The sequence below is a fragment of the Cottoperca gobio genome, chromosome 18, assembly GCF_900634415.1.
Source record: "Cottoperca gobio chromosome 18, fCotGob3.1, whole genome shotgun sequence".
NCBI lineage: Eukaryota > Metazoa > Chordata > Actinopteri > Perciformes > Bovichtidae > Cottoperca > Cottoperca gobio.
Window position 1 is genome coordinate 23,910 of NC_041372.1, and position 20,420 is coordinate 44,329.

The window sequence follows — 20,420 nt, forward strand, 5'->3', positions numbered from 1 at the left end:
ACCTGGTCAGCCTCGGGCCACCCTCTCCCATTGGCAACATGATCAAAAAGGGAGAAAAAAGTGTCTGGGTCTCTCATCAAACTTCGGTACGAGACGCAAGTGTCCCACCACGTCAAACCTTTTCAAATGTTGTGAACCGTATTCACCTGAATCCCTAGTATCAGATTACCTGATTTAATTAGGTCTAACCGGTACTGCTCTAACTCCAATCTTCCCTTTTCCAAAGACTGTCGTTCCTTTTCCAGGCCCAATTTATCCCTCTCTATCTGCAACAGTAATAGCTCTTTTTGTTGCGCGAAAGTTTAAGCTATTGTAGGAGAAACCACAGACTCACCAATATTGTCAATTGGACTTTGTAGTGTAGCTGGCAAAACACCGATTTCCGTTAAAGTATCCCTCAATGACCCTTTAATTTCCTTTTTTAACCGTTTTTCTCCAACATCGACATCATAATGCTCAACAAGCTTCGACAGTTGCTCTTTCGTACAACTAGCCAACAGTTCCTCAGACGGAGACTGAACAAATTTAGCCACAGTAGCCATAACTACAAACACAAAGTCCTCCAACACTGATGCAACAGGGTTAACAGCTGTTTTAACTATGGAACCCAATCCCTCTGGAGACCTATTTAACCAATACTAACTGACTCACTCAACCCTAGTCTTCATGCAGGATTGTGGCGGGATGGCTTAAGCACAAAAACCAGCACCCGGTTAACTTCCAGCATGCTCAAAATCACCTAGAGAGTCCTAGAAGTGCACCCTCTTTTTTGTCTTAGCCCAGGGGTGTCAAAACTACGGCCTGCGGGCCAACTGCGGCCCATAGTCCATTTTTAAATAGCCCTCAGCAAATTCTAAAAGTATAATGGAATATGGCCCAGATAGAAACTTGCACATGAATGTATTGTACTTCTTAGTTCTAACACAGAAACACAGTTTTGACTTGTCAGCTAATTTAAAACATCAAGTGTCAGATAAAGCTTGTGCTTTTCATTTGTACTTGATTGCATGTAATGAGCGCACAGATGAGACAGACACCGCACAGCTGTTTGTTTGTTTTGCGGGGAGTTGACAATAACTTTTGCGTTACGGAAGAACTGCTTATTCTTACGAGTCTAAAGGGTACAACATAATTCGAGCACGAGGATTTAACCACAGAGAATTTCAAGCTTTCCTGTCTGATGTTGATGCTGAATACGGTACCGCACTCCACCATTCTGATGTGCGCTGGCTGAGTCGCGGCTCCGTGCTGCAGCGGTTTTATTCCCTGAGATCAGAAATCGATCTGTTTTTGAAAGAGAAGGACCAACCTCTTCATGAGCTGAGTGACCCTCCATGGTTGGCAGACCTGACATTTTTAGTCGATCTTACTGGTCATCTCAACACTGAACAAGAGCCTACTGCGCACACGAAAGCATTCTGTGTGAAGCTCCATCTCTTTGAGACACAACTACGCAACTTCAATGTTGTGCACTTCCCCACTCAAATACGTGAGCAAACATGTTCTGTTAACTCTGAACAAAAGCAGATTGAGAACCAAAATGACCGACAGCATCTCTGTGATGTCCTTCGTATCTCAAACACCAAACTTACTCCTGACCTCCAGCATCCTTCAGTCCAAAGCGCAGCATTACTGCTTCCACTGAGTGCAATGTGTTAACAAGCCCAGTAACTTATTTGTTTCACAAGCTTGAGATATATCATTCCCATTTCCCCTTTGTTTAATGATGTAGTTGTGACACAAATGATTCCAAGCAAGACAAACACTTTTGTCTTTTTTGTCAATAATTCAAAAAAAAGTTTTGAAACAGCATCTAAACCTTTGTGTTTGCAAATGTTATTTATATAAAAATTATATTGAATTATTTAAATACATGAAATTTGAAAAATCCAATATTACATTTTAGAGACTTTACTTTTGGTGTGTGGACAGCAATTATTCTGACAGTGAATTTGATGTATTGGGACCTGGCTTCTAAAATCCTGGCTAAAGCCTTGCTTCTTTACTGAACGTGTTACGGTTTGGTGCAATAGGAGTAGGACCCAAAAGCAGGACACAGACTTGGAACTTGGAATGATAGGTGGGAGGTTTATTGACGGGTTTGCAGGAAATGAAGCTGGAGGAAGGGGAAAGTCGAGCTTGTGGAGGCAGAGGGTGAAATGGGTAGCAAGTTAGCAGGTTAGCAGGCAGGCGGGGGGACAGGTAGGCAGGCAGGCAGGTATCCTGTAACACAAAAGAACAATGTGAGTAGGGTCACAAAACACATATCAAAGATAATACTTGAATTCAAGAAGCCAGAGATGCAAACCACCACTGTAGCTGAGTAGACGATCTAGCGACGAGTGGCTGAAGAACTGGGATTGATATACTGCCGGGTTGATGATGGCAGGAGTGAGGCTTGGAGCAAGTGAGTTGACTGAACTGACTGAACTGCAATCAAGGGAGAGTAAGGAGAGCGCATACACAGAGAGAGAGAGAAACAAGCAGGAGCACAGGGGAAGGGAAAACACTAGAAACACAAGGAATGACAGGAGGCATGGCCGTGGCCGTGACCATGACATAAAGTTACATTCAATGTAAGGCGGTGTTATGTTGCTTATAAATTCAGTTGTTTTTTTGTGAATTGATATGTGACATTTCCTTTCAAAAATGTAGTTTTGCTTTCTGTAGTCGCCTTCAATCTTGGTTATGGTGTTTGACCACGTCTGAAATTAATAATGAAATAATAGTTTATATTAATATATTATATTATATATTATCTTATATTCAAATGCTTTCCATTGCTATAAATAGTCGTTCTTGATCGTAACTACGACTTTTGCAACCACCACTGCTGCACCTACCACAGCTGCCCCTACTAATGTTGCCCGTACAACTGATGCATCTAAAACTTCTGTCCCTACCACTGCTGTCACTACTACTGCTGCACCTACAACTTCTGCACCTTCTGTTGTCTTGTTACTTCCTGTTTTATTTTGTACCTATCTCTTGTTTCTCAACCCAGATGCCTTTACTTCCTGTCCTGGTGTGATGTCCCTCCATCATCAGCGTCTGCCTCGCCCCTGATTGTTTTCACCTGTTCCCACTCACCTCTTGTATAAATTGTCCTGTCTCCCCTTGTCGTGTATCAGTTCGTCTGGTCATATCCTTGTCATAGCATGTACAAGTACCAGTGTGTTTTTTCAGAGTACTTTGTTAATCCTCCTAGTGAGCATTTTCAGTTGTTGTTTTGATTTATGGAAGTAAACTTTTATTCTACACTACCTTTGTGTCTGGAGTCGTGCAATTGAGTCTTCCTTCCCTGTGTCCGAGTCGTAACAGAACGAACTGACCAGAATGGACTCAGCTGACTCCAAAGGACTTCGGGACGCCCTATCACTCCAGGGCGTAAAGATCCATCAGCAGGAGAATCAGCTGGTAGCCGTCAGTCAAGGACTCCAGGGAGTAGTAGACAGTCAAACGAAGTTCCAAGCCGCTGTTTCCTCGGCAATACACCTCCTGACGAAACAGATGCAACAGTTCCTTACTCACCTGCCGACAGCTCCTCCGGTGACGTCACCTGTTGTAGATTCCTCTCCTCCTGTACCAGTTCCTGCTGTCTTCTTGCCACTGCGTCTGGCTCTCCCGGAGAGATTTTCCGGAGATGCCGGCAATTGTAGGACTTTTATCGTCCAGTGCGACCTACACTTCAGACACAATCCGGCAGCGTTTTCTTCGGACCAAGCAAAAGTAGCCTTTATGGTGTCCCATTTGAGCTGCAGCCTGGGCTACTGCTGAATGGGCCAGAGACTCGGTAGTTTGCCACTCGCTGTCCGAGTTCACGGACACCTTAAGACGCATTTTTGACCACGCGTCACCGGCTGGGGAAGCCTCCCAAAGACTGAGTATTCAACAGCGCAATCGATAGGTGGTCGATTATGCCATTGAGTTCCGCACAGTGGCAGCTGACAGTGGGTGGAATACTCCGGCGCTCATCGACGCCTTCAGAAAGGGACTGTCCGATCCAATGAAGGACCAGCTGGCTCCCCAGGAGGTACCACGGGACATAGAGTCCCTCATAGCGATGTCTGTCCGGCTGGACAATCGTTTTTGTGAGAGAGGAGCAGCGCCGGCAGACTGGTCTTCGTCCCTCCCATTTCCTGAGATCTCCTCCGAGGATTTTCTCGTCACGAACGGCATCTCCCTCCATGGCTGCGGACTCCGGGAGGAGTCCATGCAGCTGGGGAGGACCAGGCTCTCTTCCGAGGAGACACAGCGCCGCCTACGAGAGGGCAGCTGTTTCTACTGCGGACAACAGGGCCATCAACTCTTTCTGTCCGGGAAAAGGAGGGGCTCACCAGCCAGGAGGAAGGCACTGGTGAGCGAGATGTCCACAACCTTCCCTCCTCGCCCAATAACCAAGGTAACATTCTCCGTAAATAATCAGACCATAGACCAGGGGGTGTTAATTGACTCGGGGGCTGATGAAAGTCTCATGGACCGAGGGTTAGCGAAGCAGTTACGATTAAAGATCGTTCCGTTAGCAAGGCCTATTAATGCCAGCGTCTTAGACGGCCGCCTGCTGTTTAAAGTCACCCACTGCACGGAGCCCATTCAAATCACCATGAATGGAGACCACACGGAAGAGATGCCATTTCATTTATTTGACTCAGGGAATTATCCTGACCTAATAAGAATACCGCCCTGCTACCATGATTTAAGAGAGGTTTTTAACAAAACCAAAGCCATGTCGCTACCCCCCGCACCGACCCTTCGACTGCCCTATTGACCTGCTGCCGGGGGCGCCCATCCCGAGAGGGCCAGAAAGAGCAGCGATGGACAAATACATTTCTTCCTCGCTCAAAGCGGGGATCATTCGTCCCTCCTCCTAACCTGCCGGAGCGGGGTTTTTCTTTGTGGATAAGAAAGATGGGTCGCTGAGACCATGCATCGACTATAGCCCACTAAATGACATCACGGTAAAAAAACGTTACCCTTTGCCACTCATCTCCTCTGCCTTTGAACTACTTCAGTCAGCTAAAGTGTTCACCAAGTTGGACTTAAGAAACGTCTATCATTTGGTTAGGATAAGCAAGGGGGATGAGTGGAAAACAGGAGTCAATACACCTAGTGGCCACTATGAGTATCGAGTAATGCCTTTTGGACTATGCAATGCTCCAGCAGTGTTCCAGGCCTTTATAAATGAGGTTCTGAGGGAATTCCTGAATGTGTTCGTATTTGTGTACCTTGATGACATTTAGATTTTTTTTCCCCAGACTCAGGCACTCGTACTGACCATGTTCGTCAGGTGTTACAGAGACTACTAGAACATCAGTTATACGTCAAGGCGGAAAAGTGAGTTCCACGCAGAATCTGTGTCCTTCCTAGGGTACATCGTCACGGCGAACCAGATTCAGATGGACCCTGCCAAGGTCAGTGCGGTAGCCAATTGGCCGACACCGGACTTGAGAAAGAAGGTTCAGGAGTTCCTAGGGTTTGCTAATTTCTACAGGCGATTCATTCGGCGTTTCAGTTCGGTTTCAGCCCCGTTGCATGTGCTTACCTCCTCAAAGGTCCTCTTCAGATGGACCCTCCAGGCCGACACTGTCTTCCAGAGCCTCAAGGAGAGGTTCACCACAGCTCCCATTCTCACCATCCCGGATCCTCTACTCCAGTTTGTGGTCGAGGTCGACTCCTCCAATGAGGGCATTGGGGGGGGTCCTGTCGCAAAGGTCTGCGGAGGACAACAAGATGCATCCGTGTGCCTACCTGTCACGTAAGCTAACACCAGCTGAAAAGACTTATGATGTGGGGAATACGGAACTTTTAGCGGCGAAAGCTGCACTTGAGGAATGGAGGCATTAGTTGGAGGGGGCAGAGCAGCCTTTTTTAGTCTGGACGGCAGAGGTCATGATGAACCAAGTGTTCAGGATCCATGGTTTTCCCTGTGATATTGTGTCTGACAGGGGTCCACAGTTTGTCTCCTCATTTTGGAAAGAGTTTTGTCAACTCTTGGGAGCCACCATCAGCATGTCTTCCGGCTACCATCCTCAGTCGAACGGGCAGTCGGAGCGGCTCAACCAAGAGCTGGAGACCACCCTTCGCTGTCTAGTCTCTCAGAACCAGGCCACCTGGAGCGACCATCTCACCTGGGTGGAGTACGCACACGACACGCTTCCCACATCTGCCACGGGCCTCTCTCCCTTTCAGTGTACTAATGGCTACCAGCCTCCACTGTTTCCAGCCAATGAGGGGGAGGTTACAGTGTCGTCGGCCCATGCCATGTTCAGACGCTGTTGCCGGATATGGGCTGGTGCTCGCCAGGCTTTGCTTAGGAGTTCAGTCCGGATGAAGGCCACGGCTGACAAACATCGCAGGACTGCTCCCGTCTACATACCGGGCCAGAAGGTCTGGCTCTCCACTAAGGACCTACCTCTCCACGTCGCCTCCAAAAAATTGGCTCCAAGGTTCGTGGGTCCATTTCCCATATCGAACATTATTAACCCGGTGTCTGTGCGTCTATGTCTCCCCAGGTCTATGAAGGTTCACCCGACGTTCCACGTCAGCAGAATCAAACCCGCACTGGAGAGCACACTCGTCCCCGCCTCCAAGCCCCCTCCACCTCCCCAGATCGGCGACGGGGGGCCGGTTTACAAGGTCTGGAAGCTCCTGGCGGTCCGTAACCGGGGACATGGCAAGCAATTCCTGGTGGACTGGGTAGGCTATGGCACGGAAGCGCGCTCCTGGTCGCCCTCGAGCTGGATAGTGGACAAAACTCTCGTTAAGGACTTCTATGCTCTTCATCCGAACATTCCTGGGCCGTCAGGTGTCGGCCCTAGAGGGGGGGGGGGGGGTACTCTCATTTCTCGTCGAATTTGTTGAGTTGTTCATGTTGTCTTGTCACTTCCTGTTTTATTTTGTACCTACCTCTTGTTTCTCAACCCAGATCCCTTTACTTCCTGTCCTGGTGTGATGTCCCTCAATCCATCTTGTCCTATCCTTGTCATGTCCAAGTACCAGTGTGTTTTTTCAGAGTACTTTGTTAATCCTCCTAGTGAGCGTTTTCAGTTGATGATTTGATTTATGGAAGTAAACTTTTGTTTATTCTACACTACCTTTGTGTCTGGAGTCGTGCAATTGAGTCTTCCTCCCTGTGTCCGAGTCGTAACAAATAGCTAGATAATGATATCATATTTTGAAGAAAAAAATGGTAATTTAATAACGCATCCCTGTATTGCTTGTTAAATTTAACGAGATGACTATTTATTGCGTGAGAAACTAGAAACACTGAATTACACGTTTTTGATAACGCAACATGCAGAGCGTGTAGTTTGCACATTTTGTTTTTAAATTGTGTTCAAATAGTGTTCATACCAGGATCCTTTTATAATATACCTACTCTGTATTCTCAAATTTAAAATGAAATGTATCAGGACATATCATTTTAATATATTGTAGCGGACAAATTTATTTAGAAGTTGTTTATTTTTAAAAAATATATTTCTATGTTCCTTTTATATTCACTAAAATGTGCAAATAAAGTGATAACACATTGACTCCATGATATCAGGATCTTTTCACATAAGATATGACTTCAATAGTGGTTATGCATGAACATTATCACGGAAGTGAATAGTGTATGCAATGTTAGAAAAATATTCCTATAACACCACAAAGTCAGGATCCAAATAAAAGGTTTTAATCTATATTCTTGCAAGAAGGAGCATGTTTATACATACGAAGATGATTAAACTCACACACATACAGGTTTGTAAGATCTGCTGAGTTGCTCAGAGAAGCAACTGTCCCAGCCCTAGTATTTATATGCATATATCAAAGGATCAGGTATCAGACGCGCTAATTCAATAGACTCAGCTATCAGACATGCTAATTCACTAGACTGAGGACTATTCTTAGAAAGAGCAGTTCACCTGCTGTCCCCTGCTGTGCTTCACAATTAGTATTTCCTGTATTTTCCTATCATAACCCTCCTGTTTATACAAAGTATAACAATACAAAATCAAAATACACCAATACATCACATCCTCGGATGATGTCATGTCTCCTTTTCATATCGTACCCTCCAATCTGTATGGAGAGGGGCTGATACTCATGTACTATTTGTTTTGTTATTGCGGATTCAATCAATTTTATCATATGGCTTCTAATACACGTTTTAAAACAATATCCCCATACAGTAAGTATTAATATATCTATCAATGCTGAAGATACCAGTAACATGATGAAAACCTCCATTTCCCGAACCATCTTTCCATAGCATCACCAAAATAATTCTCTATTCCTGAATTCTCTGCTAATTATTTATCTAATGTTGTCAATCCTTGTAAGGCTCTGGTAACTGATCTCTCTGGTGCAGTATTTATTTGATATAAATGTGCAACAGGATGAGCCAAACATGGCACACACACCCCCTCTCTCAGCTAGGAGCATGTCTAACGCCATTCTATTCTGTCATGTCATTAAACTGGTAGCTGCTTGTTGTCCAGCTTGTCCCTAAACTGTATCCCTTGTATTAATTAATAAATATCTGTTAAATACAATAAATGTAATTAATCCAATCCACATTCTTGTTGGTAGTTGCCTATTAGAAAAACAATGATTCAAAACCTGCTCCAATTTGACTTTTTCCTTGAACTCATCTGGCACTCCTCTGGGCTGCTCCTATGGCATCTTTGTATGCTGTGGAGCTGAAGCTCCTCCCAGGTGCTGTGATTCTCTTCAACTGAGTTCAAGCTTGCAAACGTTTCATCTGTTATGGGTAAAACATAGACCAGTGTCACCAATGCACATATTTCTGTCTTGTGCTATGGTTCTGTGAGCTGAATATCTCTTATGGAGGTATTTGCAAATTGGACTGGGTGGTTCTGTTACTCTATGCATCATTGTTAACAGATATTTAAAACTTGGTGCTATTTCTCCAAATAGAAATGCCACTGGGCTTCAAATCAAGGAGGGGCCTGGCTGGTGCACACACAATACTATTCAATATCTTTACTGAGCTGCAACTTCCAGTCAGGCTATATATTCTTCTCTATATATACTCAGTACCTGTAGAAACTTCTAATTCCTTTCCCTACTGACTCTGCTCTGAGATTGCAGTTTTCTTGTCCTCAACCTTTATCCTAAATGTCCTTCTGGACCTGCTCCTAAAACCTCTAAAACACTACTCTCTAATCTCTAGGATACGATGAAATGATGGTGAGGAATAATGGATTACAATCATTTGCTTTCTTACATGTCACTCCTCCTACTCCTTTGAGCAAATTGCTAAATGTCTATTCAGTAAACCTGATGTATCTTTGTAGAGTATTGCCCTATCCATCTTTGGATGTTGACCATACTGCCTTACTCCAGCTTCCACTCCAGGGGAACTGAGTGTTTTCCTCTCCTCTGATCTGTTTTGCATATTGTTAGAGAAGGACAGGTTATACATTACATAAATACAATTTGTATGTGGCTGTGCAATGTGATATTCTTTGCTTTGAAGTTCTTCAGGTTCCGTGTTTCCCACCAGATGTGTGGGAACACCATCGCAACATGATCTGATTATATTGGATGATGCAGGGTTCTTTCTTAGTCTCTGGCACAGGGCACCCCTCCTGTTGAGACTCTGACCTCCTTCCACAGTCCCCTTCTAACACTTCGGGTCGGTTGATTTCTTCACTGATTTTGAGAAAAGTGTCCCTATGGGTACCACCTCCCTGTGTAGTCAGACTTCACCACGAAGAGGTCCAGTTGTTGCTTTTATGGAGGATCAGTGTCTCCCACGGAGTGGGTGATATATTTACCCGTTTACAGTGTGTCAGGTGTCTTCAAGATGCTCTCTTTAGAAATAGAAAATGCATAGTTACTGTCTGTATAAACTTTGTCAACAAACATTTCTATCTCTGATTTCTCTCAGGGAATGTCGGTCAAGTCTGGTCTTGGTACAGTCTTCTGGTTCTTCTCTGTCACAGTCATGTGGTTATCCGTCTTCAGCTGTTGGTCTAACTTTGTGTCCTTGCTGACATAAACATGTTAACAAAGCATGCGTATCTTCCTTACAATCTTGTTCTGTTTTTGAACAAATCAAAATGTCATCTACATACAATAATATCTGACTATTTCTTTGAGGGTCAAATTTAGTTATATTAACTGCTATCTGTCTGTGAAAATATAGTAGGTGCTCTCACAATATCCTTATGGGATTCTTGTGTAAGTGTACTTCTTTCCCTCATATTGGAGCGCAAACTAAAACTGACTTTTCTTTTCCACTGGAATGGAAAATAATGCGTTTGCTAAGTCAGTTAATTTCACAAAAAATAATTTGCTCTCTGGAGCCATGTCATTTAAAAACGTGAATGTGTCTGGGACTGTGGATGCTCTTGGTACTACAGCCTTATTTACTGCCTGTAAATCTTGTGCCATTCTCCATCCTATAGATGGCGCTGTTTTCCCTAATGGAAATAATATTGCAAGGTAAGTCAGCACAATACATTGTAGACGCAATCGGATTTTCGGGCTTCCAGTGGAATCACAATGCATGCTGGTGTGGCAAGCATAGAAAAGTGAGCACCAACTCTACAAGGGCCGCCATATTGGATTTCTTCTCTATGTGTTTACATTGTATTTAGCTTATTCTTCAAGCGTGTTGTAAACAAAGCTACTACTCTACAATGAGTTCGTAACCCTAACCCTAACCCTGTTGAAGATGGATTCAGTAAGTCACTTGTAAATTTGGATTGAACCGATCAGAAAGTCACCCTGGATGTTATGAGTGCTATAGTAGTAGGTGTAGCAGTAGTAGGAGCAGCAGTAGTAGGAGCAAAGAGGAAGTGAAAGCTGTTTGTAAAACAGGTGTAAGCTGCAAAAACACAGAACAAATTGAATTCAAACGGTTTTTACTTTGACCTTTGGCTTGAAATATTAAGCTGTATATTAAATATTTAAAGCCTAGTATGTAGACTGTCAAGTATGTGTTAACTTCTGTAAGTGGGTGCTTTAGTTCTCTGATTAAATAATTCAGAAGGTGTACCAGCATATTTTATTCTAAGGGCTTTTCTTCTTACCTGTTCATTTAAAATTGTAGCTCACGCTATAGCTAAGCCATAGAAGATGGATTCAGCAAGTCACTTGTAAATGTGGATTGAACCGATCTGAAAGTCACTCTGGATGTTATGAGTAGTAATAGGTGTAGGAGTAGTATGTGCGGCAGTCATAGGTGCTGCAGTGGTAGGTGCTGCTGTTGTAGGTGCTATAGTTTGTAGGTACAGCAGTCGTATGTGCTGCTGTTGTAGGTGCTACTGTTGTCAGTACAGCAGTGGTAGGTGCATCAGTCGTAGGTACAACAGTGGTAGGTGCTGCTGTTGTAGGTGCTGCTGTTGTTGGTGCAGCAGTTGTAGGTGCAGCAGTGGTAGATGTTACAGTGGTGGGTGCAGCAGTGGTTGGTGCTGCTGTTTTAGGTGCAAAAGTAGGTGCAGCTGGCGTAGGTGCAATATTGGTAGTTTCTGTTGCCGTAGGTGCAGCAGTGGTAGGTGCTGCTTATGCAGGTGATGCTATTGTAGGTGATGCTGTTGTTGGTGCTACTGTTGTAGTTGCAATAGTGGTAGTTGCTGCTGTTCTAGGTGCTGCAGTGGTAAGTGCTGCTTCCGTAAGTGCAACAGTGATGGGTGCAGAAGTGGTGGGTCCAACAGTGGTGGGAGCAGCAGTGGTAGGTGCAGCATTTGTAAGTGCTACTGTTGTAGGTTCAGCAGTCATAGGTACTGCTGTTGTAGGTGCAGCAGTGGTATGTGCTACTGTTATAGGTGCAAGAGTTGTAGGTGCAGCAGTCGTAGATGCGGCAGTCGTAGGTGCTACTGTTGTTGGTGCAGCTGTGGTAAGTGCAACAGTGGTAGGTGCAGCAGTGGTAGGTGCAGCAGTTGCAGGTGCTGCTGTTGTTGGTATAACAATTGTAGGTGCAGTAGTGGTAGGTGCGGCAGTCGTAGGTGCTACTGTTGTAGGTGCAGCTGTGGTAAGTGCAACAGTGTTAGGTGCAGCAGTGGTAGGTGCAGCAGTGGTAGGTGCTGCTGTTGTTGGTACAACAGTTGTAGGTGCAGTAGTGGTAGGTGCGGCAGTCGTAGGTGCTACTGTTGTTGGTGCAACAGTGGTAGGTGCAGCAGTGGTAGGTGCAGCAGTTGTAGGTGCTGCTGTTGTTGTTGCAACAGTGGTAGGTGCTACTGTTATGGGTGCAGCAGTCGTAGGTGCTGCTGTTGTGGGTTTAACAGCAGTGGGTGTAGCAGTGGTGGGTGCAGTAGTGGTAGTTGCAGCAGTGGTAGGTGCTGCTGTCATAGGTGCTGCTGTTGTTGATGCTACTGTTGTATTTGCAACAGCTGTAGGTGCTGCTGTTGTTGGTGCAGCAGTGGTAGGAGCAGTAGTCGTCGGAGTGGCAGTTGTAGGGACTGCAGTTGTATGTTCTGTTGAAGGTAAAAAGTTTAAAATAAATAGATATTTTTAATGTTAATGCTACCACACTACGATACATGTTTGAACAACTGCACTATAATTTCATATTGAGATGTTTCCTGCAATTTCTCCATTATATTCTATCAAAGAATTTCTAATCATTTCAACATCCTACAGCTTACCTATTAGAATCACAACAATTGATATAATCCAGTGGTTACCCATCCTTTTCTCCTTTGAATCTATAAAGTGAAGCAATACAGAGAATTACTTAAATCTGCAAATTACATAATAAATTATAGCAGTAGTTTCGGTCTCAAAATCAAACATTAAATAGACACATGCACACTCTATATTAGAATGAAATGAAGGCTAATGACGCACGTTCTAGGTAATAAATCTTTCAGAAATGTTGTTACGCAAGGCACAAAACCAAATGTCAGCATAATGAATTTCATCTGTCAATCAGTCAGTTTCTTGGCTCAGTATAATTAAATAATTTCTTCTTTTGTCATGTGAAACAGGAGGCATTCCACCTTTGAGAATGTTGAAAGAAGTTCCAGCGTGACATTACCACTAGAACAGCCATGGCTTTTAATTTTAAATGTTTTTACATAAAAATTACACAAAAGGCAAAGAAAATATTGTAATTTTGACTTATTCTTTTGCGACTTAGATGATGCATCTTTGTTGCGTATCAACGATCATTGACTCTTAAAGAAACAGCAATGACAGTTGCTAAGTTTGGCAAGATGCATCATAAACCGCGTGAAAGAGTAATAATAGAATAGCACAGAATTCCGTGTGGTCAATATGACCGTATTTTCTTTGCCTTTTGTGTATTTATATAAAAACAATTAAATTTTTTTAGTAAAAGTCAAGTACCAACAGGATTGTATTTCTTTATTCAACAAAGTTATTGCACATAGGTCATTTCAAAACAGTCAAAATGAAGATCATAGCAGGTTCACTATGTGCGATGACATGTGCATTGATAATGTATAATTAAACTTGTTAAAATGTATATTTTGGTATTATTTTGTTTTTTGAAAAGATATCCTAACACTATGAATGCATTCATCTCAATTTAGTATTTTTCATGAGAGTTCATAGAGTTTGAAATCTAGCAGTCAAAATGACCATTTATAGTAATTCTAGTAGTTATGGTATTCCGGCACTTCCAGTGTTAGGTTAGGACAAACAAATAAATATAGATTTATAGAGACATGGTACTGGAGCGGGAAGAAATGCAAGAAGAAAATAATGAATTGCATATTCAAACAGAGTTATCTGAGTAAATCTATAAATGGATGAGGCAGGACAGTTAAATAACAAAACAATGTTTATAAAGACACATCAGTGGTGGTGGTGGCCTAGTGGTCTAGTGGTTAAGCTTCCAAATACAACACCTCAAGGGGGACTGTCTCCGTAGATAACTCACTGTAAGTCGCACGATGACATGTAATAATGTAATAATAATCAAAAGAAAAGCCTCTCAACTTTATTTCCAGAAATTCTTCTCTGTAGGTGTTAATTTGTGACATCAATATTACAGTCCACACCCTTTAGGTCCTTTATAATGGAATGGAAAAAAGGCTAATGACACGAGTCATAGGTGATACATTCAGTCAGAAGTGTTGTTAAACCTTAGCGAGGAACAAAACCCAATATCGTTGTTAAGAATTTCAGCTGTCAATCTCTCAAGTTTCTTGGCTCAGTGTAATTGCATAACCGCTTCCTTTGTCATGTAAAACAGGTACTGGTGCATTCCACCTATGTGAATGTTGAAAGAAGTTCCACCAGTGTGACATTAAGTTAGGACTAAATAATGAATATAGATTTAGGGTGACATGGCAATGAAATGGGCAAAAATGCAAGAAGAAAAGAAACAAATTGCAGCTTTAAACATATATTAAAAGTATATTGTTTATGATATTTTGAGTTTTCTGAGTAAATATGTAAATGGGCGATGCAGTACAGTTAAAGTACAAAACAATAATGTGTATATTGACACATCAAAAGAAAAGCATCTCAGCTTTATTTCCTAATATTCGGTTTGATTCTTTGACATCAATATGTTAGAGTATGAAATCGCTGTTTTTAATAAATTGTGAATATCTGCTTCCAGGTTTTCTTTTAACCTGTCAATATAGAAAAACCTGACACTTTAAAAATTGTTTGTAAGTAAGTGACATCTCCTGACAGCATTATATATAGACTTAAAACTTTACTTACCAAAAAAGAAAAGATAAAAGATGAAAAGTTATAAATTCCCCCTTTCTATCTGCTTTCGATGTTTAAACTTTTTCAGTTTATATAATTCATCTGTGATATTGCAAACCTTTGACCTTTTGTGGCAGTCCACACCTTTTAATACCTTTATATTGGAATGGAATAAAGGCCAATGATGCGAGTCATAGGTAACACATTTTTCAGAAATGTTGTAAAACCTTAGCAAGGAACAAAACCAAATCTCGTTATAAAGAACTTCAGCTGTTAATCTGTCAGTTTCTTGGCTTAGTGTTATCGCAAAACCACTTCTTTTGTCATGTGAAACAGGTGTTGGTGCATTCCATCTATGTGAACGTTGAAATAACTTTTACCATTGACATTTAATAAGAACAAACAAATAAATATAGATTTAGGGTGACATGGTAATAAAGTGGGAAGAAATGCAAGAAAAAAAAAAAAATGCTTGTCCAAACAAATTAAAAGTATACTGTTTGTGATATTTGGAGTTATCTCAGTAAATATATAAATAGATGATACAGTACAGTTAAAGTGCAAAACAATAATTTAGTAGTGACACATCAAAAGAAAAGAATCTCAGCTTTATTTGCTTATATTCTTCTTTGTAAGTGTTAATTTGTGACATCAATATTGTTAGAGTATGAAATCACTATTTTTAACACATTATGAATGTGAATGAAACATTTTTTAAATGTATTTTGTTTGATAGCAAGATGAAAAGCTATATATTCCCCAATTTGCTTTCGATGCTTTAAAGTTTAAAGCATGCGTCTCTTTAAACTTTAAAGAGACGCATGTGGCTCCTGAGCCGCAGGTTGCCGACCCCTGGGTTAAACCATCCATTCATTTTATGCCGGTTTTAAATTTAACTTGGTGAATTGGAACATTTGGTATGTCAGGTGTGTCTAGGGTAGTGAGTATTTTTAGTAGCAGGAATAACTAATATGTAATTAAAGTTGACAGTACTGAAGAAACTCCTCAGCAATGCTTATACGAATTGTTCCAAATTTTGGGAAATACATGTATTTATTTTCTTGCAAGAGATGGATGAGAAATTCGACACTACTTTCATGGCTGGGTGTTAAATATAGAGCTGGAGGGGATTAGCATAGCTTTGTATAAAGACTGGCAATGGAAAACAGTTCAAAGATATGCCTACCAACCCCTTTAACCACACTAATTAACATGTTATATCTCACTTGTTTAATTCATACACAAATACAAATGTAAATTCGGCAAACTGTGGTTTGTGAGGGAAATTAAGTGCCTAAACATTTTATAGATGAGCAAGGCTTGGCTGTTTCATCGCTCTTTCAGTCTTTCTGCTAAACTAGGATAACAACATCCCCCCTAATACTTAATGTAAAAAATTAAAGTGGCACTGATTGTTCCATCTGACTATCCATCCATCCATCATCTACCGCTTATCCGGGGTCGGGTCGCGGGGGCAGCAGCTCCAGTAAGGAACCCCAATCTTCCCTTCTCCGGGCCACATTCTCCAGCTCCGACTGGGGGATCCCGAGGCGTTCTCAGGCCAGTGAGGAGATATAATCTCTCCACCGAGTCCTGGGTCTTCCTCGGGGTCTCCTCCCAGCTGGACGTGCCTGGAACACTTCCCTAGGAGGCGGCCAGGTGGCTCCTTACTAGATGCCCGAACCACCTCAACTGGCTCCTTTCAACGTAAAGGAGCGGCGGCTCTACTCCGAGTCTCTCACGGATGGCTGAGCTTCTCACCCTATCTCTAAGGGAGACGCCAGCCACCCCTCTGAGAAAACCCATTTCGGCCGCTTGTAACCGTGATCTCGTTCTTTCGGTCATGACCATAGGTGAGGGTAGGAACGAAGATCGACCGGTAGATTGAGAGTTTTGCCTTCTGGCTCAGCTCTTTTCATCACAACGGTGCGGTAAAGTGACTGCAGTACCGCCCCCGCTGCTCAGATTCTCCGGCCAATCTCTCGCTCCATCGTCATTTGTTACTGTTGTTTAAGGTTGTAATGTTTCATCTCTCTCTGGCAGTTAGCTTGGTGATATACAAAAGCTGAGAAGGCAGGAGAGGGTGAGAGCTGTTGTCAGTGTTGCACTCAGAGTGTACAACTGTGTTACTTCCCAGAAGTAATAATGTATCAGAGCAGACCTGGTACTAACAACACTAGTCAAAGACACAGTAAAAAAGTTGAAAACTGGTAGGATAAAACCAACAGACATACAAGTTATGGGAGTGATTTATTCCAAGATGCAGGTAGAGTGCATTATGCTTCCTGATTAGGACACACAATTGTTTTAATAGCAAAATCGAAAGATAAAATAAACCCAGCAAAAAGAAGAAGAATCGGTGTGGTCAAAATTACATGGTTGTGCCATCAGGTGTGAAACTCTTTCACTATTATACTGGAATATCATAATTCCTATTTACCCCTTTGTTAGGGTTAGGGGCACTGATACATGACGACAAAACTAAGAAAAGTTTGAACATGACCAGAATATATACAAAAGATGAATTAAGGTGTAAATGAGAATGAGTGAATGTTATCTGCTGTTTGTATCAAATACAAGGCGAACCAAGGGGTGGTCTTGGTGGTTATGGTAGCATTGGTAGTCTGTAGGCTTTTCATCTAAAGACCTTTTGAATAGAGTCTGTAGACTTGTTCGTTTGGTGTACGGTAGATGTCGACAGCACTGCTTACATCATTAGTGCAATCAAACAAACAAAAAACTTCAGCAAAAGGCAAAAGAAACATTAACCAGTGTTTACACATATTGAGAAAAACTTAGTGTATCAAAAATATCCATATACATAGTTGTCACTGTGTAGGTGTGAGTATCTTTATAAGACAAGGAAATTATCTTTCTCATGAGATTATGCTGAAACAATTGAAAATTGATACATGTGAAGCAGGCAATGGCATTGAGGAAATTGGATACAGTGAGAATTTTTCAAATTCAGGAAACTCAGTGAGGATTCACTGCATAACAAATTGTTGTGAATGTTGGTAGTAGTGTAAAACACTCTCACGCATGTTGAAGGGAATATGTACAAAGTGGAGATTGTTCATATTTACACATTTACATACAACAAACCAAACCTTTAAGGAGACTTGATTCCACCACGGGCTATGCCTAATATAGGCTGATACAGTAAAATACATGAACTACACCGTCCCTCCAAGGTGGCATTTGTCTCCAGGGGACCAAGTCCACTCTGACCTCATACCCAGAAAGTGTGGGGAGGAGGAGGAGGAGGAGGAGGAAGGGGCATACTCTTATTAGAAATAAATATACTTGACAAAGGGTAATGTCACTGAGCAGATACATATCTGTTATTTTAGGCACCATGGGACAGACGTTGAGCTCCTACAAAGGTGGCGTTGATTTTAAACACCACACAACAACATCTGTAAATGTGTGAGTTATAAACAAGAATACAAGGATATGGATGCATTGGGATTTAGAAAACATAACATACTCCCCTGAATGGGAATTTAAGAAAGTGCAACACTGCCCTCTTGTGTTTGCAAACATACACTTGTCATATCCAAATTCACAAGGGTTTATCATACATTCCGTTGGGAGACCATTATTGCCTGTCAAGAGAGAGTGTCTACTGTTTGTGGTAAGCAAAGAGGGAATACAAAGAGATAATTTATTTTTTACAATAGACTTCTATATCTTAATGATTGGAAATAGTTTTAGGAAATCCGTCTTTGGCCACTAACTATCTTCCGTGGCTATGGCCTCTTGGTAATGGATGGTTAAACCTTCTCTGACTGGAAACCAGTGCAGTGAGTCATGCTTGCTGATTTTGAGTGTCTACAAGTGAGAGACAACGCACACACAGATTTATTCAAAACACAAATGAGCGAGTTTCCTTGCTGTTAAACCATTGAGGCCTCCACCCCCAAAAAAACAAAAAAAAACAACAAAATCACACAAAAACTGGAAGTGAAGGGTTGAGGAGGCCATGGTGTGGAGGTGAAGTGTCCGAAGAAGAGGCAAAGGAAAATGAGAGAAGAGAGAATGAGGAAGGCTGAGTGGAGTCCCTGTGTTTGTTAGCCAGCTAGGCTAGGCTAGCTTGTTAGCATTGCCACGGCAGCCATCAGCTGGTCAGGTAACTGTGTAGTTCTCTGGAGTTGATGCTCAGGACCACACCCGAATGGTTACCTGGCACAAAAGAGAACAAGAAAAAAGGACAAAGAGCAATTAACAAAATTGAAGAATAAAAATTCCAGATTATGACACACTGTGGAGGGAAAGGTTTTACAGTTTACCTCACCACATTTAAAAGCAACAGTAAAAAGTTGCTTTCAGTATTAACTTCCCGTTATACAATCGTATAATGTAATTTAGAATAATACTGTGTATCAATTAAAAGGGCCATTTTTCTGCAAAACAAAAAAAATGTTTTTTTTAAAGGAATATTTTTCTCGCATGCCTCCATAATGACAGAGAATCCAAAAAATGGATAGAAACGTCCATGACTTTAAGTAAGTAAGTGGAGGCCAGGTTAACAACATTAAAACTATATCAAAACCTCAGTTTACAAATCACACTACTCATACAATATAATCCAAGTTTCTTTTATCCCGTTTTATGCTCACTACTTCCTTAACACAATTTTATCAAAATCGTACTATTTAGAACTCTTCCACCACTACCTTGTGATGCTAGTGCAGGCGCGCTGCATTGCGCCTGTGCAAGTCTGGACAAATTGTAGGCCTATGTCCGTTATTGTTCTGGCCTCCTTTTTACTTCAGTTCATCAATTTACTCCATTTTGTGATTCTCTGTTCAACGTGGAGGCATGCGAGAAACAATGTTTTAGTCAAGAACTCAAGGTAACATGCGGTCTAAGCCTATAGCAGTATAACTAATGGCTGGTCCGAGGCAAGTCTGAGCCAGCCTTAACTATAAGCTTTATCAAAAAAAGAAAGTCTTTAGCCTGCTCTTAAATGTGGAGAGGGTGTCTGCCTCCTGAACACAAACTGGAAGCTGGTTCCACTGGAGAGGAGTTTGATAGCTGAAGGCTCTGGCTCCCATTGTGCTCTTAGAGACTCTAGGAACTACAAGTAACCCTGCAGTCTGGGAGCGCAATGCTCTAGTTGGTTTATAAGGTACTATGAGATCTTTAAGATATGCTGGAGCCTGACCATTAATTGCTTTGTAAGTCAGGAGAAAGATTTTGAATTCTATTCTGTATTTTACCGGGATCCAGTGCAGAGCAGCTAATACAGGAGTAATATGATCCTGTTTCCTAGTTCTTGTCAATGCATGTGTCGCAGAATTTTGGATCAACTGAAGAGTCTTAAATTACTTTTTGGGACAACCTGATAGTAATGAGTTGCAGTAATCCAGCCTTGAAGTAACGCATGCATGGACTAGTTTTTCAGCATCATTTTGAGACAGGATGTGTCTTATTCGTAGATGAAAGAAGGCAGTCCTTGAGATTTGTTTTATGTGGGAGTTAAAAGACAGATACTGATCAAAGATGACGCCAAGATTCCTTACAGTGGTGCTGGAGGCCAAATTAATGCCATCTGGAGCTTCTATGTCATTAGAAAATGTATTTCAGAGGCGTTTAGGGCCAAGTATAATAACTTCAGTTTTGTCTGTGTTTAACATCAAAAAGTTGTTAGACATCCAAGTTTTTATGTCCTTAAGGCATGCTTGAAGTTTAGCCAATTGATTGGTTTCATCTGGTTTAATTGATATATATAATTGGGTATCATCCGCATAACAATGAACGTTTATAGTGGT

At 41.9% G+C, this 20,420-nt stretch overlaps 1 protein-coding gene across 5 annotated transcripts in view; it reads right to left on the minus strand.

Moving 5' to 3' along the window:
- Positions 1-16,874: 16,874 nt before the first annotated feature.
- Positions 16,875-20,420, minus strand: part of sorcs2 (sortilin-related VPS10 domain containing receptor 2) — a 309,446-nt gene continuing 305,900 nt past the window's right edge. For all 5 annotated transcript variants that reach the window (XM_029454505.1, XM_029454504.1, XM_029454501.1 and 2 more), the window contains one exon: positions 16,875-18,828. In XM_029454505.1, the coding sequence (XP_029310365.1) occupies positions 18,764-18,828 (65 nt within the window). In that variant the 3' untranslated portion in view covers positions 16,875-18,763. The remainder of the gene's footprint in view (positions 18,829-20,420) is intronic.